Consider the following 24,115-nt stretch of genomic DNA (forward strand, 5'->3'; position numbering starts at 1 on the left):
AAAAGTTATTGAACACAATATAAAATGATTTTATTTTGACTTCATCTCCATAGTCAAAACTATGCATTCATTTTAATTAAATTTTATTTCATTTGACCATATTCCGTGACAACAAAACATACAACTTTCCTTTCCTTTGGGACAAATTCCTTAAAAATCAATGGACCAAAGAATATTTCCAAATTTCCACCAGGTTCCTTACAAACATGGGAATCCTTTGCGTTCAATCACTCATCTCTAACTATCCCAATCCAACGGCCAAGATTGGTCCATCCGACGCTATCTCAGCCATTCGATCCATCGAACCCCGTCGCTTCATCTTGCCACCCGACCCAGGCCCACTTCCACCTTCAAACTCAAAGGCCCGGCCCACAAAATCATGAATCGTCTCAAGGCCCACATAATATTTCCCAATCCCCGGCAACAAAGCCGAGTGCAAATTGAAAAACTCCGTATAAGCCGGGAGTATCATCTTCAGAGTTGCCTCTTTCAACTGCTCCCGCAAATCTAAATCTGGAATGCAATACGTCGTTCTATGTTTCTGTGAAAATTCCCTCAGAGCCTTCACGAATGATTCCATTTTTGTTTTCGCTAAATCTTCCACGGTTTCCATGTTCTGTAGTCGCATGTCTTCCATATCCATTACCGAAAGCAGTGGCTCCCAACATAGCATTTGGTAAGTGTAAGCCGATTCCTCTGCTACTGCTTTGTAATTCTTTCTCATATACTGTTCTCCCAGCAATCTTCCTAGTTCTGTGTTGCGAATCCGCATGTAGATATACCAGTATGTGTTCATTGAGAAGATATGCGGTAGGATTTTGTCTCTATAGCGCGATTTTTTAGTTTCGACGTTTCTTTGTAGGGCTTCCATTACGTTGGAGAAGGCGTCTTTGAGCAAATTCTCCTCCGCTTCCAATTTTGAGACGAATCCGCCTTTCCATGATTTCTGTATTTGGAGAACTTTAGCCATGGCGGAACTGTAGTTGTCGCTTGCAAGGTATTTGAGGTAATTGATGGCGTATCGGACTAGTTTCGGAACCGATCCGTCTTTTGGAGGAGGGAATCCATCTGAATTGCCTTCGATTTGGAGGCCGAAGTCCCAAAAAACTTTGCTGGATGCGTGCACAAGTAGCTTCTCGAGCTCTCTGTATCGTGTACGGATTTCGCTGCCGGCTTCGCCGCCAAATGTCTCAGAGAATTCGGAGTTGAGTTTTTCCATGGAGTCGAACATGTCCAAGAGTTTGAAAAGTTTCTGCGGCTCTTTGGTGCTTCTAGCGACGCCTTCCCCAAACCGGAAGAAGACGGTCATGATTTTGTCTGCGATCTTGACGAAGCATTCAGGCCACATTAGTCCGTCCATGATTGAGCCTAAAACTTGGTTGCAGAGTTTCTTCTCGGAAACCAACACACTCGTGGCTGCGACCTTGAAATGTTCAATCCACAGAGAAATTGCGGTCTCCAATTTTTCCCACTCCATTTTGTCAATTTCTTCTGGAGTGTATGTTTTGAGATAGACTGGATTGAACCGCATCAATGCTGTAGCTGCTCTTCTGTATCTAACCTGTTTTATGGACCATGGTTATAGAATTTGTTGCACTTTTTCTTCAATATTTTATTTATTTATTTTAAATGCAAACTCATTCAAATTATAAACTTTCAATTTGGATCACACTCGAGAAGGCCGCTATGCTAGTTGGTGCAATAGCATTCACTCATGTTGCAATCTTAACCTAACATTTTATTATTACAGTGTAGGTTATATAATAATTTGTATATTTCAATAGTCTGTATCCGAATTTATGGTGTGGACTATTTATAATAGTCTTATTTATAATACTCCATTTTATTGTAAGTTGAGTTAGAAGTCTAAATAAAGAAAGTTTCTTGATAAATGTGTAAACTTTAATAGTGTTCGTTATTGAAATTCAGTTATTTCATATCAATTGTTTCAGTTGATATAGATATATTTAGGAGTGTTTGTAAGTTGAGTTAGAAGTCTAAATAAAGAAAGTTTCTTTAGAAGTCTAAATAAAAAAAGTTTTTCATAAATGTGTAAACTTTAATAGTATTGTTCTTGAAATTCAGTTATTTCATATCAACTTTATAAGTTAGTTGATCAAATAAATCTTTTATAGAATAAATTGATTTTTTCTTTAAAAAATACCTAGTTTCATTTCGAGTAACACTTATTTTTGTGTATGACATAAAAATAATTTTTTTATTTATTTTTTAAAATATTTTAATATATTTTTTTTAATGTGAGTGATGCAAATAGGATGCATGAAGCCTTTTTCTTCTAGTTATAATATAAAATTTATCGCACTTACCTTGACGTAAATGTTGATGCAAATATCCAAACAATCATTGGCAGCAAGAGTTTCAGAAATTCGTTTAGCAGCTTCAATCTCCAGCTCGCTTCCCATCTCAGACCCCACTGCCTCCCCTTCTTTTTCTCCTTCACCATCTTCAAACTTCGGTTTTCTTTGATGCTTTAGATTCTTCAATATGTTTTCAAATTCATCTTGCAGATTCAACAGAGCTTCGTCAAGCAACCCCTCAAACTTCATGTCATCAATTTCTGTTTCGTACAGAGCTTTGAGTGTGATCATCGTCTCTTTCAGTCTGTGTGTCCGTTGTGGATCAGCCGCCTTCGTCCTGCTCAAGAATTCCACCACCTCTTGAAGTTTCTGGATCACCGATTCCCCATCTTGGCTAATCACGCTTATGGATGCATTCAGCCTATCCACACAGTTGACTAATTTGATCAGCTTCTTCAGGCGTTCTTCTGGCGATTTTTCCACCGATAAGTTGGCAAAGATCGCGACAATCTTGCGTTGGAGAAACTCGGATCGCTTAAAAGTATCGAGGAGATTCAGAGCAGGTGAAGCTGCCCGATTGATTCTCGTTTCGAGGGCTTTTGTCGTCATCGCCAAAGATTGTAGAGGCATTATGCTCCTCGACGCTGTCGTAAGCGATTCGTCGATTGAATCAAGATTCTTCTCCATCCTCTCCAGGCTTACGTTCAATTCCGTCGACGCTTGAAGGAGGATTTTCAAATCCGAACATGCTGATTCGAGCTTCTGGATCCTCGACTCCTCTTCCTCCCTCGGCGACATTGTTACAACTCTTTGGCGCAGCTTCCAAAATCGTGAAGAGAGATATAGGATCTAACGACAAGCACGATGCAAGTGCGAAACATAATACGACAAGAAGAAATACGTTTGCCAACTGGAGCTCGATGTAAACTAAGTTACAAATGGCGTTTACTTACCGAAACCGGACAAATTCATGCTAAGAAGCTAAGAATATGCATAGCCGGTTGAAGGCAACCCTTCGAGAACCAGTCCAAACGATCTCCTTAGCTCCATGTTTCGAATTCACATAAAGACATACATCACATCTACACGCTTCGTCGTGAACATACATGGTCAAATTTTCTCTGTGACGCGAATGTATTGCGGTTCGACGATTCTTTACAAGGTTTCCATCCTGCCGGCAAACGCGTCTTCCAGCAGATTCTCGTCGGTTTCGGAGTTCGATTCCATTCCATTCCGTCCGTATTCTTCTGTTGGAAGAATCCCTACGATGGACGAGCTCTACCCGACGCTGCAGTGCACCATTAACTAGTATAATAATCACCAACTTATATTTTATTATTTCTTTTATTATTCCATATTTATTCTTGCCTCTAATAACAATATGCATTATGGCAAACGCACTGTGGAGCAAGTTTCTTTATCGAATGTTCTTGAAATTGTAGACGTGGCGTTGCTATTCGTGTAAAAATCTTCAGCAGGGCAAAGGTTTCCAGAGGGTCGCCTTTTCTGGAAGCTTCGCGTCTTCTTTCGATTGACCACAAATGTTATAAACCCATTGGCGAGGAAAACGCGATGGGATAGCAGAAATTACTTTGGTAATAGAGGAATCTCGTCGTAAAGATGGCGAATTCTCTGCTGGGTAGGTACAATTTTGATCGTTCGAAGCTATCAGCTTTTGTTCATTGTACAAGATTGCTTTCTTCGGACTCCTTGGTTGAGTTCAAGCCAGGGGAGATTGGCATGGTATCCGGTATTCCTGAAGAGCATATCCGTCGTCGGGTATGCATTTCTAGCGGTGAATTTAGTTTCTCTTTCTTTAATTTAGTTCAGATATATTGGACGAAATTTATTCAATCCAAGTTCTGTTGTATAGTTGATAATGAAGAATCTTGAAGAAGAACCAAATATGACTGTTAGATCAGAGACATGAACTGGAATCAGATGTAGCTCTAATTTAGTAATTAGGGTAAAAATGTTCTTTGTGAGGAACGTTGCTGCATGATGGTGTCCTCTTGAGTTTTCGTTACACAGGACATTTTTAAACTAATTTCATTTCTCATTGAACTCAACCATGATGATTTTTAGCATGCTTTTTATTGAATTAAGAGTATCCCTAGGGTTTTGTTGGGAATATTACTGGCATAATTGTAACTACTTGTTAGTTTATTAGGATGAGTAGTCATAAATACAAAGAGTTGGGAAGTTGAGGGAGAGATGGTATTGGGAGTTGGAGATTGTGGGAGAGATATCTCTTTTGAAAGGCTATTGCTATTTGATATTGTAATTTCTCTTTCTTGTACTGCAATACGTTATAATGTTGTTACTTGCGATTGGTATTCTAACAAATTACTGTCAGTATTTGGGCTTATGGAGGAACTAATTGGATTGTCTTCCTTTATGCATTGCAGGTTATAATCTACTCACCTGCTAGAACCGCTACACAGCAAGGCTCAGGGAAAGTCGGGAAATGGAAAATTAATTTTCTCTCCACACACAAGTATGATTTCCTTTCCTGAATTGCAAAGCCGGCGCTGACTTTTCCGTTCTCTTCTTTTAGATAAAGAAAAAATTTATTGATAAATGAAATAGGGAAAACCCAAGCACCTAAAGGTGTTACAAGAGAAAGCAGCCCACGAAAAGTTAGTATAAAGAACAAAATCCGAAAACCAATCAAAAGAGGGAAAAAAATCACGAAAAATGTGTCAATTTCTTTCGCCCCATAACAACCAAAAGAAGAAACAAAGCTTGGCAAATCATCTTCTTAGTAACACCGAAAGGATGGCCCATCAACGATGTAGCCAGAAAGATCATTGATAGTATTAGATCACGACATAGAATAAAACTGAGATGAAATTCAGGATATTCAAAAACTGTCAAGTCCATGTAAAAATTGACTCTCTTGGCATTTACTTGCTTGATGGGATTTCGGGTTTTGTTCTCATGCATTTAAAACTGAAGCGATTATTGACAAGCAAGCTTGCTAAATACAGGATTCCAGTTTCTCTAGTTTTCATAGCTATTCTAGATTTTATGAATCAATCGACTTTCTTATCTGGCCCCATTTGCTTAGGTGGGAAAATCCCTTGATGGGATGGACATCCACAGGAGACCCATATGCTAATGTCGGTGATGCAGCCCTTAGTTTTGATAGTGCAGAAGCTGCAATGAGGTTTGCTGAAAAGCATGGCTGGCAATACGAGGTTCCGCTGAAATTTTGTTATCATTTGCAATTGATACAGTTTTTGAGACTTCCTTTCACATAAGGTTGGTACAGAAACAATTTATGTTCTGTAATCTGGTTGCTAACTGTCCTAGAACCCCTGTTGCAGGTTAAGAAGCGCCAGACACCAATTCTTAAGGTAAAGTTATTGTTGATTAAATACTGAAACTACTCTTTCATGCTGCCCCTGTAATCTATTCTCGGCACATTATTGGCCAAAAATCTCCAGGTTGTTCAAATTGTTAATATCACTAATTCGCATGAGTTGGGGAGGAATTTACCAATCAACCTATATGGTTTGTCCAGTTTATAAATAACATCTATCCACTCTCAATGCGCAAACTACAAGAAACGTAAGAATATGGTTTGTTGATAGTCAAACAAGTGCAGTTTGCAATTACAGCAATACTGTAATGCACTCATCTTTTGTGCATCTACCTGAATCACACGCACAAATGAAAGTTTAAAATTATTTTAGAGAAAAGGAGCAAGAAAGGTCTGTCAGGAGAGAAATTATAGTTGAATAATTGGATGAGATTCACAAAGATGGAGTAACCTAGTACCTAGGATGCACTTTGGTATTTTTCTTTGCAATTATTAAGAAGAATTAATTGTCATTCGGACACTTTGGGGAAAAAAAATACTCCCTAACCTTTAAATTATCTAGTTGTCCATTCCAATGTTCTATATAACTTTATGATGACTTGGATGAATTTCTTTGAAAGCTGCAGGCTCCAAATTTCTTCTTTTCCCTTGTTTCTTGGCCCTCCTTTTTCTTTGACAGGGCCCTCATAGTGATAAGCCAGAGCTATTTACTTCTATTTCTAACTGATTTCAGGCTTCTTATTTCTAATCTTGTGCAGCCAAAGTCCTATGCGGACAACTTCAAATGGAAAGGACCACCGAAAGCTGAAGAAAATTAATTTGGAGCTGGTAGAGGAAGAAAGGTGTTATGGGAGAGAGAAGTGTGAGAATCTAATATTTGATATATAAGAATTTATGTGTGTATATATATTTTTTCTTCCTTCTGAAGGAGAATTTTATAGTTGTGTATAGAATATGTGAATTCCAGTTCTTTTGCATTTTTTTTTTTTTTTCAAGAATAGAGATTTGGATCTCTTAACTTTTGATTAATTATATAACGTGTGAGCATACTTTAACTGAGTAATAGGTCTTGAGATCGTTAAAATGAATATCGCTCTGCTGACATTATTACTCATGTATTTTTAAAAAAAAATGTCTTGAGATCATTTTCAGAGCATTTTTTAAATGAAAATTACTTGGGTTATCTAATCCAATTAAACCTTTACATGATGAAAAAGCAGTCAAAATGGGGGTATTGGAGCTGGCCAGGTCACTTAATATTAAAATTAACCTTAGAAGAGGATGGGTTGTTTAAAATTTCTATAATATTTATTTGTTTTCGAAATTTCTTTTTTTGAGCAGGTGTGATAGAAAAAACTGGGGTGATCTGATGCGTGTGCACCCAAGAAAAATCATGTGATAAATTTTCTTAAATTAAATTAAAATTTATTTTATTTTTATTATACTAAAGAACGGTGTAGTTTGTATCTAATCATTACTAAAATATAAAATATCATTGTTTGTATATAATTTAAAGTTTAAAATGTTTCACATGTTGATGATACGGAAATATTGAGAAAAAGTTTTTGGAAAATTTATAAAATCAAATAAACATTTGACGCAGATTGAATAAGTTAAAATGTTTTTTTTTAAATATGATATCTTAATTTCTTTTTAATAATATTTGGAGCGGAGTGATTGGATTTCATACTAAAAATTGATAGTGTACATTCAAGTTCTATGATATTCTAGGTCCATCTGTTTTTTTAACATAGAATTTTCGACATATTTCTCTAGATGATTATCTTTATTTTTATTTGGTTAAATTATAAAAAACGTCCCCAATGTCTTTAAACTAAAAAAATAAAAAATAAAAAAATATCCTTATCGTTGATTTTGGATAGAAACGATTAAAATTTTGTTTCAAAATTACTTTTAACTTCATAAAAGTTTTAAAATACCTCAATCATTAGTATTTTTTTAAAAAAAAAAATCATTAATTTTTCATGACAAAAATGACTTTAAAAGTTAAGAAAAAAATATTAAAAAATACTTCTATTGATCAATTTGTTTGAAGTTTTTTTAATTTTAAAATAAATTATATAGATATCCTTATTGTTTTCATATTGTTATTCTCATATTTTTCTTAATCTTTCAATTTTTGACTTATATTGATTTTCTCAACAATCAAAATTTTAAGTTAAAACATTATATATCACAAATTTTCACAAAACTCCAAAATTAAAATCTCCTCTTGAAACATATCAAAACGATAAATAGTCGAATAAAAAAAGTATCAGTCTAAATCATGTTGGTTCTTAGAAATTTAATGTTTACTTTTAGTTGTTAGATAGGTTATCGAGCAAAAGAAGTGATGGACGTTTCGGATGAAATTAAAGCTTAAATGGAGCAATGAGCAAGCAACATGAGGCAAAACGACGAAATCGAGTAAGGGGAGGTATGGCGTTGCTTAAGTGCTATGATGTGTCATGTGCCATTCATAGAGACAATATGCTAGGCAAGCATTGTAGTCCCGCCTTGCGGCGCTGCATCGCTCTCTATTTGATATGTGTGCATGAAGAGACACTTTACTCTCCAAAGCGCTTTATGAGGGGGCCTTCAGCATTACAGTGTTTTGGTTGTTGAGAAAATTGGTGTAAACTAAAAATTTGAAAACTAAGAGAAATATGAGAGTACCTATTTATATGTTTTGGGAAAAGATTTTGATTTTAGAGTTTTGTGAAATTTTGTGGTATTTCATGTTTTAACTTAAAATTTTTGTTTTTATTTTGGTTGTTGAGAACATTGGTGTAACTAAGAATTGGAAAATTAAGAGAAATATGGGAGTACCTATATGAAAAAGTGAGGATATCTATATAATTTATTTATTTCGAATTCAAGAAAACTTTAAACAAATTGATTTTTTTTTAATTTTTAAAATCATTTTTGTCACAAAGAATGAACTATTTTTGTTCAATATTAACGGTGAAGATATTTTTTATTCAATATTAACGGTGAAATATTTTAAAAATTTTATTAAGTTAAGGGTATTTTTGAAATGTTTTGAAAGTTCAGGAATAATTTTGAAACAAAACTTTAATACTTTATATCTAAAACTAACTACAAAGATATTATTTGAACTCTCTTTCAAAGTTTTAGAGATTTTGTTGAAACTTTCCACCAAGTGTAAAGTTCAGGTATTTTTTATAATTTAATTTTTTTTCTTTTTAATCAATAGTCTGACCCATAACCTTTCATACATCACTCATTGTATGTAAAAGTATCGCCGGAATTGTCTTAATGTACGGTTAGGAAAATACTGTTTGGTTAGTTTCGTGCTTCGTCATCTTTTGGTTAAAAACCGGGGAAGCCGTTGGCTTGATGCTGAGGCCGTACATTCTTCTTCTTCATGTAACAAAATTCCATTGGAGCTATGGTTGCAGTCCGTCAATTTGTCTTTTCTTTTTCACTGATTCTGAGTATTCGATGTGTCTTTTCCGCTGATTGATGGAAAAAGCTACAGTTCTTTAGAGAATCCATTTCCCGTTTGCCGATGGAAAGGTGGGGCCAGATTCCATCTCAACCCTCCAACTTTGTCAGTATTCTTCATCTTCGAGAACGGTGGCTCAAAGAAAATGAGCGAAACCAGAAAGAGAAGGAAGATTTGAAACAGCTTGACCAACAAGAACAGCAACAGAAGGTTCACCAGACGGAACCTGAGGAGAAGGACGATCAGAAGCCGGTGGTTCGAAAGACTCGAATCAATGCTTCTTCTTGGAGCAGAAATGGGAGTAGGAAGTTTCAGAGGTATTATCGAGCTGTGCCGGTGAGTAATCCGCGCAATGTGAACGAAACGTGCAAGAAGACTGAAGATGAAGGCGAGCCTGAGTTGGCTGTTCCTAAAGTCGAGAGAGATGAGAAGACGGAAAAGAAGTCTAAGAGGAAAGGTCGCAAGAAGAACCCTAGAGCACAGAAGGAAGAGATAGATAAAACGTCACCAACACCTGAGAAGAACTTGAAGGAGGAAACGAAAGAATGCGAGATTGAGGTGCAGAACGGGAAGAAAAATGTTAGGGCAAGAAAAATCGATGAAAAGACGGAGACTGTGAGTCAATGTGGACCTGAAAAAACTGGCTACACGCATGAAATGAAGGAGATGGAAAACAAATTAAGTCTCATTTCAGTGAGTTTTGAAATTAAAAGAGGGAGGAACAATGGTGTTTACAGAGGCGGTAGTCAAGGCAATCGGAACTTCAGAGATCCTCGGAATCTTGATCGTTGGGGTCCCCGTAAACAGAGGGATATTGGAATGATTTGGGTGAGGAAAGATGAGCTTTCAAAAGTTGCATAGCATATAGTTTATGAATCACAAGAAGATAGGTAATCTGGTGAGCATTTCCTTTCTTGGATTTGATGATCTTTATGATTAATAATAGTATCTAAACTGATTGAATTTCATCATTTAATGATCACGCTGCTTACTTAGAGAAAATGGAGGTTGGTTTAATAATATAGGTGAGGGGAACCACATGGAACAGAAGGAATCAAAATTAATTGTTTGCACGTTAATGGTGTAAAACATAACAGCAGAAAATACTCGGTAAAATATAAGAATTTGAATGCTTGTGGTGACTTTGAATTGATGGTGAAAGTGAACTGTGTTTTTTTATGGATTATGTCTATGGTGGGTGCATAGGAGCTAACATAGCCTGCATAAACATTTGTGCCTGCTTATAATTGCTTTGGTGGGGCAATTGTAATTTGTATATGAGAAGGCATCCTATGCTACATTTTCCCCCTTTATGTTTTCCATTTTAGAAGAATGTGGTTTACTGTCAGGTTTCAAGTTTTAGAAAGTTTGGGTAGATTTCTAAGGCTTAATTTGGTAATCATTTGGTTTTTGGTTTTCAATTTTTGAAAATTAAACTTATAAATACTCATTCCACCTCTAAACCTCTTGTTTTGTTATCTACTTTAGACCAATGTTTTTAGAAACCAAGCTAAATTTTGAAAACTACAAAAGGAGTTTTAAGATTATGAATAAATAAACTTCATCTATATAGGCTGTAGATGGTATTTTATTCGTATAGTGATATTCTAGGAAATATAAATATGATCATTCTTATTGGAACTACTTGAAAAGAAATCAATGTGAGGATTTATTGCGTGGTAACCAATGTCAACCAATGATTCCAAGTTGTAACCAGGGGCTTGTAATAAATAATGGAGTGCTATTTAGTTTATGCCGAACATATGTTTCATTGTATATCATAGTCCTCATGCTACATTTACATGATAATCTATCGGTGATCAGTTTGGAAATATATATTCTATGAGCCCTAACAGTAGGTAGACCACAAGTTCAAGTCTTGTATCTAAGCTCACGCAAGTATTAACTGAGGATTATGCTTATTAGACTAACCCAACAACTTATACTTTTCAATTTAGAGTGATTTAATAAAGGATCTCTGTCGCCCATCCCCTAATTTCTGTTTTTTTTTTTTGTTTTGAACAGGTTAGGAATCTATTCAGAGTAAGAAGAGAACAGACAAAAAGTACATTGTTGTTGTTCTTATCTGGTGAAAAGCTTTGAATGGAGGTTAACAATAGTGGATGGTGATATCTAGTAGATGAAAGATCAATTACTTAACTAGATATTGTATAGCACATGAAAAATCTGATCAAAAGAACACACCCATACCATAATTGTGATTTATGTTGATGTTTGAACCATTTTGGGTTGAGAGATATGGTCAGAAGTCTTGGGCATTTGATGGAATTTTATTGAGCAGATTATGGCTCATTTAAAGCCGTTGTTTCTGACCCACCTCTTCTTTGCCAATTGCTTCTTGCTCTTGAATAGGCTGGCTGATCTCGAGCAAGTGAAAGTCATAGCTTCCCATGTTTCTTTAGGGATTGGTTCTCCCATTCGATCCTTCACCCGTTGGAAACCCAAAATGTTGTTATTTTGAGATCTTCTATAGACAAGAATTGGGTATAAGAATGATAAATGTGTTATTTAGGCCTATTTGGTTTTTAAAAATTATGATTTTACAACTTCTTTAGTGTCTATCTAAACATTTAGATCCTTTCTGGTACCCATTTATGTTTTTTTATTTTTGTTTTTGAAAATTAAGTTTATTTCATCTACATTTCTTACAATGATTTGTATCTTTCGTTGAATTCTTAGCTAAATTTCAAAAATAAAATCAATTTTTTGAATTTTTTTTTAATTCTCAAAATTTGGCTTTCGTGAAAAGATAACAATGTCCATAAAATAATTTTTAAAAAACAAAATAATTACCAAACGGGATCTTAAATATTAAATTTCTAACTAGATTTTAAAAGAATGATATAATTTTTTTTTTAGTCAAAATTGACTTTTAAAACTCTTAAAAAGTAGAAAATGCAGTAAGAAATCGAAGTTTAATTTTAAAGATTAAAAACAAAAATTCAAATGGTTATGAAATGATGGTTAATCTACATAAAGCTAATTTGTTTACTTGGCCAGTCAAGTTATTATTAGCTTATATTTTGTACATGATTTTTCTTTCCATGTTAGTGTTTAAAAAGAAAAAAAATGAAAATAAGTACTAAGTTTAGTTAAGTTATGGTTAGGTTGGCTTGTTGATTCAAAATCAAAGTAATAACTATACCGAGTAAAACTGTGACAGAGTATTTATCCAGCCTTAAAATTGGCATCAATTAAAAGACAAAAGTACTTGTGCAGAGTGATTGCAACATTACTTTTCTGGGAGAGTTTTCTTTAGCATTACTGTACAAATTAGAATCTACAACATTCAGTAAAAGAATGTTGTAAAAAGTTAAAGAGTCGTATGACACTCTAGTTAGGATTTTTTATTGTCTTAAAATTTGTTTTCAGCTTATTCATCTCAACGAAGGTTTAATATATCGAATCTTGAAGGATATTTCAGAATAAATTATTAAAATAAGAATTAAAAAATAAATAAATAAACATCAGACATATTCATTATTATGTTGTATTTTCATTAGATAAATTTGGTTGTTTTTCCTTTTTTTTATATTTTGTTTATTTTTCTACCATAAAATAAAAAATGTTAATTTAACATTTATATTGATTATCGAATCCATGAAAATCTAAAAATATTGATACGTCAATAAAAACTTAATATCGTGTTGATTGGAATTTATATAGAAAAAATAATAAATATTTATTAAAGTGTTCAACAACCATTTTAATTGGTTTGGGTGGGTTAGTTGGCCAAGCCAATGACAAAGCATTTAAAGCGTAGATCACCTGATATGGAAGCTATGAATCAATTTATAGCTAATTGAATCATCTTGTAGCCAGTAAAAATACGAAGGAAGAAACTGAATTCTTTCCTTTATTTCTTTTTATTTCTTCCTTAATCTTATATGAATTAGGGATGTTCGTGGGTTGGATTGGGTTAAGTTAAAAGACTTTTTAGATTTAACCTAATTGTTCCAGTTGTAAATTTCTTTAATCCAAATAACCATCATTAAAAAATGAATCCAACCCAACCCAACCATGAAACATTTGGGTTGAGTTGGTTCGGGTTACTCGAGTCATTTATTTAATTTTTTTTTATATAAAAAGAAGTAAAATATCAATACATAAAAATTCGATTTAACTATTTTCATATATGAATTAAGATTAACAACTCATTCAATTTATATAATGTATAATCTTTTTTCAAAGTGGGGAAAAAAAACTATTTTAAGGAGTTGTTGAAGAATAAATTATCCAAAAAACTTATAAAATTAAAGAAAACTAAACTAAATATAGTATATCTAATTGTACATAAGCACAAAAAAATTACATTTTAAGGTTAATAATAAGTTCGGGTTGGTTTAGGTTATTTTAGGTGACCCATGAACCAACCTAACTCATAAAATTAACTCTTTAAAAAGGTGATGGTGGTTGAGGCGCTGGATGGAGTTTTGAAATCTAGAGTTAAAAGTCTATATTTGAAGGGTAGAGTTGAAGATAAAGATTTTCGATAAATGTGCACAAGAGAAAGAGGAAGATACAGTTTATCGATAAATGTGTAAACTTCCAAAATAAACATTATTGAAGTTGGTAAAGTTGAGTTATCTAAGAATAAAAGAAGAGGAAGCTATAAGATATTGAGATGATTGCAGTTATTAACAATTGTATGGCGGTACTTAGAAAATAAAAATAATAGAGATCTTTTGTTAATAGTTGGAACATTAATTCTATTTGTACTGGGAGAATATTTGGGTGCATCTCAAGATGCACATATCTATATTCATCATATTCTCGTCACACAGATAAAAAAAAATATTTAAAATATATATAAGAAGAATTTGCTATTTGGTGGGATGTATAAAGATAATGTAGCATGAGATGCAACTAAGGAAGTGTTTGGCTTACAAATATGAGTTAAGTTGGTATAATATATCAACTCAATGTTTGGTGTACCAACTTTAAATGTTGGTGAAGTTGAGTTGATATATTTTACCTACTCACTCTAACTCACCACAACTTTCTCTTCTTCCAATGTTTTCAATGGTTACAACCATCAGCCACTATCGGCAACTATTGCTGTCACACTCCGGGAACCAACTCCAGGCTCCGACAACCATTTTCGATCACAACTCCGGCAAACAACTCGAACAACCAATTTTCGAGCTCTGACAACCACTTCAGATGACAACTTCGTTGACCTAATTCTGATGACCACCTTGCGCGACCAACTCCGACGACCAATTTTGGGTTCTGACAACTACCTCCAACAACAAATTTCGATGACCAACTCGATAATCACCTTTGTAGACTTCGAAAATCACCTTCGTAGACTTCGACAATCACCTTCGTAGACTTCGACAATCACTTCTAACTACAAACTCCGACGAAAATCATCTTCGATAATCAACTTCGATGACCACCTTCGAGCGAGCAACTTCGACAACCACCTCCGATGACAACTGTAGCGACCAACTCCGGCGACTCATTCCAAACTCCGACAACCACCATCGTTGACAATTCTGACGATCACCTTCATAGGAACCAATTCCAACGACCAATTTTGGATTCCGGCAACCACCTTCGACTACAAACTCCAATGAAAATGACCTTCGATGATCAACTTTGATGACGACCTTCAAATGAGCAACTCCAACAACCAACTCCTATACCACCTTTGTGCGACTAACTTCGAGTTCCGACAACCACCTTCGATTACAAACTCCGACGAAAATCATCTTCAATGATCAATTTCGACAACGACATTCGCACGACCAATTTCAAGCTTCAATACCACCTTCACGCAAACCAACTTCAGGCTTCAACAACTACCTCCAACTACAAATTCTAGCAAAATTCATCTTCGATAATCTACTTTGACAATTACTTTCGACTATTATAAAATCGATGACTGTTAAAGTATGTTGTAGGTTTGTTGATTATATAAATATATTATTTTGTCTAATATATTTTATTTAATTGAGTGTTAGTAATATTTGGAAAAGTATGTAATGCATAACAAAAAAAACCATCAAATGGAGATTTTTTTTCCTAGAACATTTTATGGTAAGAAATAGTGAAAATTAGAGATTTGTTCTTAGATGATTCTCTAAATTTGGAGGACTTGAAAGTGAAATTGTTGAATAAATATAGTCACATTCCATTGGCTGCTAAGATGATGAGGAGATTCAATTAAAAAAATCAATGACAAATTAAAAATACAAAACAACAAACAACAACAAGAAGAAAAAGAAGATGATGATGAAATTCATGAGAAAAATTAGGAATTAAAAGTTTTGATTTATCTTTGGTTTCTTATTTCATTTAACTATTCTTGCAAAAAATTTAGTGGGTCAATTGTTGTTCATTACCCAACGAAAGAAATAAAACTTTAAAAAATTAAAAGAAAAAAATTGCAATTCATATTTTATTCAAAAAAATTTTAAAAAATAAAAGAAAAAATTGCAATCCATATTTTATTAAACACAAAAATGAGAATAATTATTAAATAAAAAATTTTCAAAACGAAAATAGTCAATCATAAAAGCATATTATTTAGAGTTTAGAAAAACTGTACCAAATATTCCAAATATATGAACTCAACTCTATACCCTAAACACAAACATGTGAACTCAGACCAAATAACTTTACACCCCAAACACAAATTTATAAACTCAGACATCATATCTCAACTTGGCACCCCAAATAACCCTTAAGTATTTTTCTTTGTACTATGTCAAATATATATACATATTCGTAAATATATGTACAAAACTATTATTGTGATTTTGTGTTTCTTCCTAGGAAGTTTAGTTAAAAGAACAAAACCTACCACAATCTAAGTGAAGGTGTCCATTTATAACAATCCCTTATTATTAATTTTTTTCCAATAAATGTGGGTATGAAAAGTTGGGAAAATTGTCGGTTTTGACCCAAAAAATTCTTTCCAATTTAAAAGTAATCTCATTTTTAAAATCTATTTTTTTAACCTCTTTTTCATCTTTTTAGACTTTAAGTGCGGGAACCCATTACATGAAAATGCCATTTTGTCCCTCAATTTAAATTAATCTATTCATCTTCCTGGGAAAACTTCAATCATTATTGGACTCTCTTCTTGCAAAGAAGATCCATCTTTCGTGGTCGTTGGACGTATTCTGTTTCCCTTTCACCCGATTCGGATTTTGACAAAAGGTACACAAGTACCTTTTCCATTTTTTTTCTTTCTAAATGATCAATCGAGTGTATTGTTTACATAGGGGGAGTCTGTATGATTTCTGGTAGGAATCTGTAGTGAAAAACTAAAAACCCTTTGTCATCGTTTGAACTTTAATGAATTTAAAAGAACTTCACGAGACAAATATCTTATGTGCGGTAAGGGGATAAATGTTCATTTGAGTTTGATTTCGCATTTTTTGGGGTGTATTGAACTTCACGGGATAAATATCTTGTGAAATTGTTGCAAATATTTGTTTCGTTAAAGTATTCGCAACCATGGAAAGTTTGTAAAATAGCTTGAAAGCTCTCTTGTTTGTCTTATAATGTTGTAACTTTGTCCCATGAAGTTACTTCACGAGACAAAAGACAAAAATGAACTCAACTTTATGAGAGACAAAAGTCAGTCTTTTGTCTCGTAAAGTTAAGTTAATTTATGTCTTTTATCTCGTAAAGTAACTTCACAAAACCAACTTATAACTTTACGACGTAATGTTGTAAGTTAGTCTTGTGAAGTTACTTCACGAGAAAAAAGACTAATAATAGATAGTCTAAAGTCTCTTAAAGTTGAGTTCATTTCTGTCTTTTATCTTGTGAAGTTGAATTCACAAGGCGTTATGGCTCTCTGGCTTCTTTCTTGTGAAGTTCGTCCTTTTTAAGGGTATTTTCTTTCACTAGGGATTTTACTATTGTACCACGTTTTGTGGCACATATATGTAATTATTATGGAGTCGAGAATCGATCCAACAAGATTCTTTAATGCTTCGTTATTTTCGTATTCTCATCTGGCTAAGACCTGTATAGTGATCCGTATGAAGTTAACGAGGGTCCAGTTAGACATGTTTAGGTAGATCATATTCAGACTCATCATAGATAGGGTCCAATTAGACATGTTTAGGTAGATCATATTCGGACCCATCATAGATAGTATTCTCTCCCTCAATGGACAATTACTACATCACCTACTTCTCAGGGAAGTTGTGGATGAACAAAGAAAGATAGTTTATATCAAGCAACATAATATGTAATGGGTTAGTGATGTAGCATAACCTGATGGATAATTTTGTTCGATGGAAGGTTGTGTAAGACAATAAAGAGATGAATATTTTAGGGCTAAAATGTATAGAAAGCTTGGTTGGTATAAGCAATTAAGGTTCTTTAAGTCACTGTCGCCATACATAGGTTTCAACTTCGTTGACAAATAGATAAGGGGCCTACATGTGTCCTCACCATTTTTTTTTTTAAAAAAACCTAAGTTCTAGATCATTTCGTATCAAATCGTAGGAACCCTGGATCCAAAATTGTATAAACATCTTAGGGTGAGATCGTGGTTGTTTGGGTCAATCCCACTTAGATTATACAACTTCAACAAGAAGTTCTGAAAGCAAATGTCACTTCTTACGTCCAAACTCCCTAGATTTTCGCCTGCGTGTTCTCGTTCATCCTCATTCCAAATACCATTGTAGCAAACAAACACGTGAGGTAAGATAAAACCTACTAGTCGAAAGAAGATGTATAAATAAACATTAACAAAAACCTAGGAGAAAGTTGACTTAAGTTGACCAAGTCAACTTTATGAGAGAGTTGACCTAGCCAGCTTTACAAGAAAGTTGACTTGGCCAACTTTACGAGAAAGTTGACTTAGCCAACTTTACAAGACAGCTTGATTGGTTCAACTTCACGAGGCAAAAGTTGAACAAAGGAGCTGTCTCGTAAAGTTGAACCAACTCAACTTTTGGGTAACGTTGGATAAAGTCATTTTCACAAGACATCTGCTTTGAACTTTCTGAGACAAATCACATAACACTAGCCTTAACTTTCCCACTTTCAATCATATTCCAATATTTTTTATTTTTCAATTTTCTCTCTCTTTTTCTCTTAAAACGTAAGAATTTTTCTTTATAATGTAAATAAGTGAACAAGAAGTAAGAATTTTGTTGGTTACTCAAAATTTTCTTTAAAAAGTAATTTTTTGACTCCATTGTGCTGACTTTCTAAAAAAAATAGAAGATTACTTTTCAACATACCTATCTCTTTTGAAATTATCAAAAAGGAAAGAAATTGTTCCTCTAAACTTAGGGCCCTTTAAAAAGGATTATTCCTCTAAAATTGGGACCCTCAAATAAAGCATTTCTATCTTGAAAACAAAACGTGAAACTCAAGATTGAAGTTTATAGTTTAAGATACGTCAGTTAGGTAAGTTGGGTGATTTCATATTCAAGACAATTGAATGACCATTTATTGAGAGATAAAATGATTTTTTTTTTTTTTATTGAGGAGCAAAATGGTATTTTCACGTGGTGGGTCCCTCTACTTAAAGACTGAAAAAATGTAAAAAAAAAAAGTATATTTTAAAAATGAGTTACTTTTGAATTGGAAAAAAGTTTTTAGATCAAAATAGGTGATTTTCTGAAAATGTGAAACAAAGTAGATTTTTTTTTTTTTGCCACAATGATGACTTCACTCATGAAGGCAAGGAAGTAAACATTTGTTAAATAATATCTTCAAGATTGGCCAAATGATGACTTCACTAATTAGCGTTTTATAAAGAGACGAATCATCTCGTGGTCCAGTCTTATACAAACTCTTTGTATAAAACACCCTCACTCGTATATCTCCACATAAATGGTCAGAATCAGACTATTTGTAGCACTTTACAACACTTATAAATATCTACAAAGTAGGTCGTATCCGTAGTGTCAACAGGATAAGATATCCTTCTTTATCCTTATACTACATACTATTTAGGTTATAGCATGATCCACTTGTATGTCTCACATACATGCTTAAGTTACATGAAATAACCACGGATCTTAGTTTATTGGATATGAATAAATGCAAATAAATTAACATTTATTTTATTAATAACAATGTGTACAAAATGTTTACAAACAATGAGACTACCAGGAGAATTAGGACACTAATCCCAACAGATAATGTGTTATGAAATTGAGGAGTACAATGGGAATACAGATATGAAAAATATAATATAATAATATTTTTATATAATAATAATAAATAAATAAAAACTAAAATTATAAAATAAAAAAACTAAAAATATAAAATAACCAAAATCATGAAATTGGATAATATGAAAATTAGTGGAAGTAGAATTCTCACTAATATATGTATGTTTTTAAAATCCACCTAATGCCACTATTTATAGGCAAAGTGGCAAGTAGGATATAGACTTAAATGGACACTTACAAGGCACATTGAAATCATGAATGGTGACACATGCCCTTTAGGACACTAAGCAATATTATTTTCTATTATAATATTCATTAATACGTATTTCATTATTTAATTGAAATAAATTCAACAAGTCAATAACCAATTACACATAAAAATTGCAAACAATACTATTTTCAACCACTTTGTTAGTTACAAAACAATTTCTAGAGTTGTAAAATTATATTACATGTCCAAAAAGATTAAAAAGGAAAATGGAAACACAGGTTTCTATGATTGATTAACTATATGCTCATAAAATATCAAATGATTTTTTTTCTAAGTTCTAGGGTGTGAAATAGAATCATAATTAATGTTTTATTTATTATTAAATCTTTGAGATAATAATTAATGTTTTATTTATCGTTGTATGCTCGGATTGACTAAAAATAATATCAATGGCATCGAGCTTATATATAAATACCATTATTATTATTATTTTTTAAATAAAAGATCTACCATATTGTTTTCTTTTTATGAATGACATTAGCCCTCCACTTGAAACGAAGATAGTTCAATAAATAATTTTAGATTATTTAAGAAAGATTTTTTAACTCATTGTATTTAAAATTTTGTGTTTAAAATTTAGATGGTGAACTATAAACAAAAATAATAATAAACAATATACAAATACATTTTTTTATTTTTAATTTATTAATAAAAAATTAAAAGTTAAATTACAATTTGAATCTCTCAACTTTAAAGTTGTTATTCAATTGATCTTCGAATCTTCAAAGGTATCAATTAGGTCTTTAAATTTTCAATTTTGTATTAAGTATATCCTTAATTTTTTTTTATTTTCTGTTTAATAGATCCTTTGACCTATTTGAAAATATTAGAGAACTCACCTAATTATATAGACACAAAACTAAAAATTTAGAAATTTACTAGTGGTTTTTAAAAGTTTAAAGATTTATTAAACAAAAAATTTAAAATTCAGAAACCTATTTGACATGCTTTTAAAAGTTTAGATACTAAACAAATACAAACTTCAATGTTAGACTAAACTTGATAATTTAACCAAAACTAAAATATGATAAGTTTAAATAAGTAATTTAACTTCTAGAAAGTTTAATCATTTTAGTGTTTTTTTTTAACTCATTTGAAATCCGTAAAACAATCTAAGAATGACTATTGGGTTAACTTAAAAAAATAGAGAGAACGTAACCAAATTGAAAGAAAATAAGTGCAATGGTAAAAATAGCAATCAGATTCAAAATATTTACAAATATAGCACAATATAAAAGAAATTATAGATATAGCAAAATTTAGATTTTGTTTCCGAAATCTATCAATGTTAGACGTTAGACCATATCACTAATATGGATCAGTGATAAATCATATGATTGGTAAAAGTCTATTAAGGATAAAAATTATCAGTAATACATTTTGTTATATTTATAATTCTTTAAAAATATTACTATCCATTTAATTATTATCCTTAAAAATACTACGGATATGAAATTACTTAATTACTTAAGGAATCAAAGTTGTTGATATAGTTAAAGATACGTATTCAATTATCTCGTGTGTGAAACTTTGTATCTCATTCGGAAGATGCAAATTAGTCTCGTAGGATAACGACTTGTGCTTCCACCCACCAAGACTTCTTTCCACAATTTCTCAATGGTCAAAAACCCCAATTTATTTCTCTGTTATCATTTCAATATGATATATTTTTAAAATGTGTTATTTACACAACACGTTTGTCGGTATAGCGTGCAACATGTTATCCTATAACACAACTTTATTGCAACAAATCTATATCTATATATTTAGATTTCGACGAAATTTCTAGTATTATGGTAGTATGAAAAAATTTTCATACTACCTCCATTTACTACTTATCACATAGGAGGTGTTTTGCTCAATAACAAGAGTTGAGTTGAGTTGATATAATATACTAATTCAATGTTTAGTCCATCAACTTTGAGTTGAGTTAGTATATTTTACTAACTCACCCTAACTCATTGTAACTCTCCATTCTTCTAATGTTTTCAATGATTTTACTCATCGACCATTGTTTGTGCCTATAGTTGTCACACTTCGGGAACCAATTTCAACTCTGACAACCACATTCGATGATAACTCGAGTGACCTAACTCCGATGATCACCTTCAAGCGATCAACTCTGACAACCAATTTTGGACTCTGGCAACCACCTCCGACAACAATCTCCGATGACCAACTTCGACAACCACCTCAACTAAAAATTTCGATGAAAATCACCTTCGATGACCACCTTTGAGCGAGCAAATCCGACGTCCAACTCCGATGACCAACTCCGACCACCACCTTAGTAGGCTCCGACAACCACCTCAACTACAAACTTCGATGAAAATCACTTTCAATGACTACCTTCGAGTAAGCAACTATGACGATCAACCCCAAGCTTCAACAACTATCTCCGACAACCAAATCCAATACCACCTTCATGTGACCAACTTCAAACTCCAACAACCACCTTCAACTACAAACTCCAACGAAAATCATCTTTGATGGTCAACTTCAACAATCACTTTCGACTAATATAAGACCTATGGTTGTTAAAGTATTTTGTAGGGTTGTTGATTATATAAATAATAGTATTTTGTCTATATTAAGTGCAATATTTACACGTAGAAATTTGTAAAATATATTTCTATATTTAATTGACTTCACATATCAAATGAGTGTTAATGATATTTGAAAAAGAATGTATATGTAGTTGAATAGTATGTAACTCACAAAAAAAAAAAAAAAAAACCATAAAATGAAGATTTTTATCCTTGAACATTTTTTGGCAATAAATAGTGAAAAATGGAGATTTGTTCTCTGATGATTCTTCAAATTTTGAAAAATTAAAAGTGAAATTATTTAAGAAATGTGATGACATTCCATCGGTTACTAAGATGATGAGAGAGATTCAATTAACAAAATTCATGACAGAGTAAAAATACCGAGCAACAATAAAATAAAACAAAGCAACAACACAGGAAGAAGAAGAAAAAGAAGAAGATGGTGACGAAAATCATGGAGGAAAATAAGGAATCAAAAGTTTTGTTTTCTCCTTGGTTTCCTAATTTATTTAACTATATTCCTGCAAGAAATATAGTGGGTTAATTGTTGTTTATTACCAAAAAAAGGAAAGAAAAAAAGAAAAAAAAAGAGAAAAATAAAAAACTTAAAAAATTTAAAAAGAAAATTGCAATCTATATTATATTCAAAACAAAGATTGGTTGAATTATTGACTAAAAATTTTTTTAAAAAAAATAATCATCATAAAAGCAGATTATTTAGAGTGTTAAAAGAACTATGCACCAGACAAATAAACTCAACTCTGCATCCCAAATACAAACCTATGAACTGAAGTCAAATAACTCTGTATCTCAAACACAGACATATGGACTCTAGACATCATATCTCAACTCAACGCCCCAAGCAAATCCGATAGGGATTTTTTAATAATTATGTAGGATCCATATAATAAATATCCGATAAATTAATAAATCATTCAATGATGTACCAAATAATCAATTATGGTAATATGTACTGCCACAATACTAGAATTTTTTCCATTTAGATTCATAGGTTATAATATTATTTTATTTTTTTATTTATTTTTAAGAAAAACGTACATGTTTATTTCTTTATTGTTGATACTATATATATATATATATATTACCATCTATCAAATATCTTCGAGGTTGATATTATAAAAATGTGTTCGTAAATAAATTGGTTCGAAAATTAACTTTCTGTTAATAGGAGAGACAACCCTGCAACTCATTGTTGCATCAATTTTGAAGTCTTGAGTTGGTGCAATTTTTGGCTTGATCGTGCAAATGAATAAGTATGTTTAATTTAACTTTTCAAATATTTAATCTTGAAAATAAATTATTTTTCAAGTATACTTTTAATCTTTTTATGAAAATAATTTAAATAAAAATAACTTTTTTGAAACATTTTTTTCTCCATCAATCTAATTAAATCCTAAGTTACACAAGTTTAAGGTTACATAATGTGTATATTTAAATTTATAGATTTATAGTTTCTTACAATAATTTCTTAAGGTTAATTGTTGGGAATTCAAACAAAGTCCCATCATAGTGACTAGGAGGTTTTATTGAAATATTGTAATTTGAAGAAATATTTAGTGAACTAGGATAATTTGAAAAGTATTTAGAGATATATTGTAGTTTGACAAGTTCGAGGAAGGGAGAGGGATTCAGTCGAGTTTTCAAAACTCGACAATAAAGTTTATATTGAGATCAAGTGTTGAAAACTCGACCTACATATGTCGAATTTTCAACACTCGACACACTGTCCTGTCCCATCGTTTGTTAGACTTCAATCCTTCCCAATGCCCAGTCTTTAATCTTCACTTGCACCTTTGCATCACCGACATGAACATTAATCCGTGGGTCGAGTTTTGAAAACTCGACTTACAACTTTTTAAACCCCACCATAAGCTTCCCAGATCACAATTTTCCCTCTGCCTTGCTCTCCTTGCTCACTGCCTTCGATCGCTTTCTACCGTCTTCTTCTTCTTCCAAAACTTCTCCAAATTTTACTCTTTTC

At 32.5% G+C, this 24,115-nt stretch overlaps 3 protein-coding genes across 5 annotated transcripts; 2 read left to right on the top strand and 1 right to left on the bottom strand.

Annotated features, from left to right (window-relative positions):
* Positions 1–66: 66 nt before the first annotated feature.
* LOC120075420 (exocyst complex component EXO70I-like) lies at positions 67–3,116 on the bottom strand. Its single transcript, XM_039028800.2, has 2 exons — positions 2,328–3,116; positions 67–1,561 (listed from the first exon to the last, which is right to left on the bottom strand). Exons 1-2 carry the CDS (start codon positions 3,114–3,116, stop codon positions 242–244), a joined length of 2,109 nt encoding a protein of 702 aa, XP_038884728.1. The 3' UTR covers positions 67–241.
* A 367-nt stretch (positions 3,117–3,483) lies between these two features.
* On the top strand, positions 3,484–6,702 carry LOC120075422 (NADH dehydrogenase [ubiquinone] iron-sulfur protein 4, mitochondrial-like). Of its 2 annotated transcripts, XM_039028801.2 has the most exons (6): positions 3,484–3,626; positions 3,761–4,097; positions 4,727–4,815; positions 5,389–5,518; positions 5,648–5,677; positions 6,402–6,702. In XM_039028801.2, the coding sequence occupies exons 2-6, from the start codon at positions 3,939–3,941 to the stop codon at positions 6,459–6,461; spliced, it is 468 nt and encodes a 155-aa protein (XP_038884729.1). In that variant the 5' UTR covers positions 3,484–3,626; positions 3,761–3,938; the 3' UTR covers positions 6,462–6,702. The 2 variants fall into 2 exon arrangements, with proteins under 2 accessions (XP_038884729.1, XP_090169019.1); XM_090312893.1 differs by having other exon boundaries at positions 3,593–4,097.
* Positions 6,703–8,878: 2,176 nt separating this feature from the next.
* Positions 8,879–11,650, top strand: LOC120075268 (uncharacterized). 2 transcript variants are annotated; one of them, XM_039028486.2, is made up of 2 exons: positions 8,879–10,010; positions 11,138–11,650. In XM_039028486.2, exon 1 carries the CDS (start codon positions 9,176–9,178, stop codon positions 9,971–9,973), a length of 798 nt encoding a protein of 265 aa, XP_038884414.1. In that variant the 5' UTR covers positions 8,879–9,175; the 3' UTR covers positions 9,974–10,010; positions 11,138–11,650. The 2 variants fall into 2 exon arrangements, with proteins under 2 accessions (XP_038884414.1, XP_038884415.1); XM_039028487.2 differs by having other exon boundaries at positions 8,928–10,002.
* The last annotated feature ends 12,465 nt before the right edge of the window (positions 11,651–24,115 follow it).

This window comes from Benincasa hispida, chromosome 4 (genome assembly GCF_027475165.1).
Source record: "Benincasa hispida cultivar pf3 chromosome 4, pf3_genome.v1.1, whole genome shotgun sequence".
Lineage (NCBI taxonomy): Eukaryota > Viridiplantae > Streptophyta > Magnoliopsida > Cucurbitales > Cucurbitaceae > Benincasa > Benincasa hispida.

What these genes read in the sequence shown, in the direction of transcription:
- LOC120075422 (XM_039028801.2), top strand. Translation starts at nt 3,939, where the DNA reads ATGGCGAATTCTCTGCTGGGTAGGTACAATTTTGATCGTTCGAAGCTA. An exon ending in AATTTTCTCTCCACACACAA is followed by an intron (nt 4,816 to 5,388) that starts GTATGATTTCCT and finishes CCATTTGCTTAG; the next exon opens with GTGGGAAAATCCCTTGATGG. An exon ending in GCCAGACACCAATTCTTAAG is followed by an intron (nt 5,678 to 6,401) that starts GTAAAGTTATTG and finishes AATCTTGTGCAG; the next exon opens with CCAAAGTCCTATGCGGACAA.
- LOC120075268 (XM_039028486.2), top strand. Translation starts at nt 9,176, where the DNA reads ATGGAAAGGTGGGGCCAGATTCCATCTCAACCCTCCAACTTTGTCAGT.
- LOC120075420 (XM_039028800.2), bottom strand. Translation starts at nt 3,116, where the DNA reads ATGTCGCCGAGGGAGGAAGAGGAGTCGAGGATCCAGAAGCTCGAATCA. An exon ending in GCATCAACATTTACGTCAAG is followed by an intron (nt 1,562 to 2,327) that starts GTAAGTGCGATA and finishes TCCATAAAACAG; the next exon opens with GTTAGATACAGAAGAGCAGC.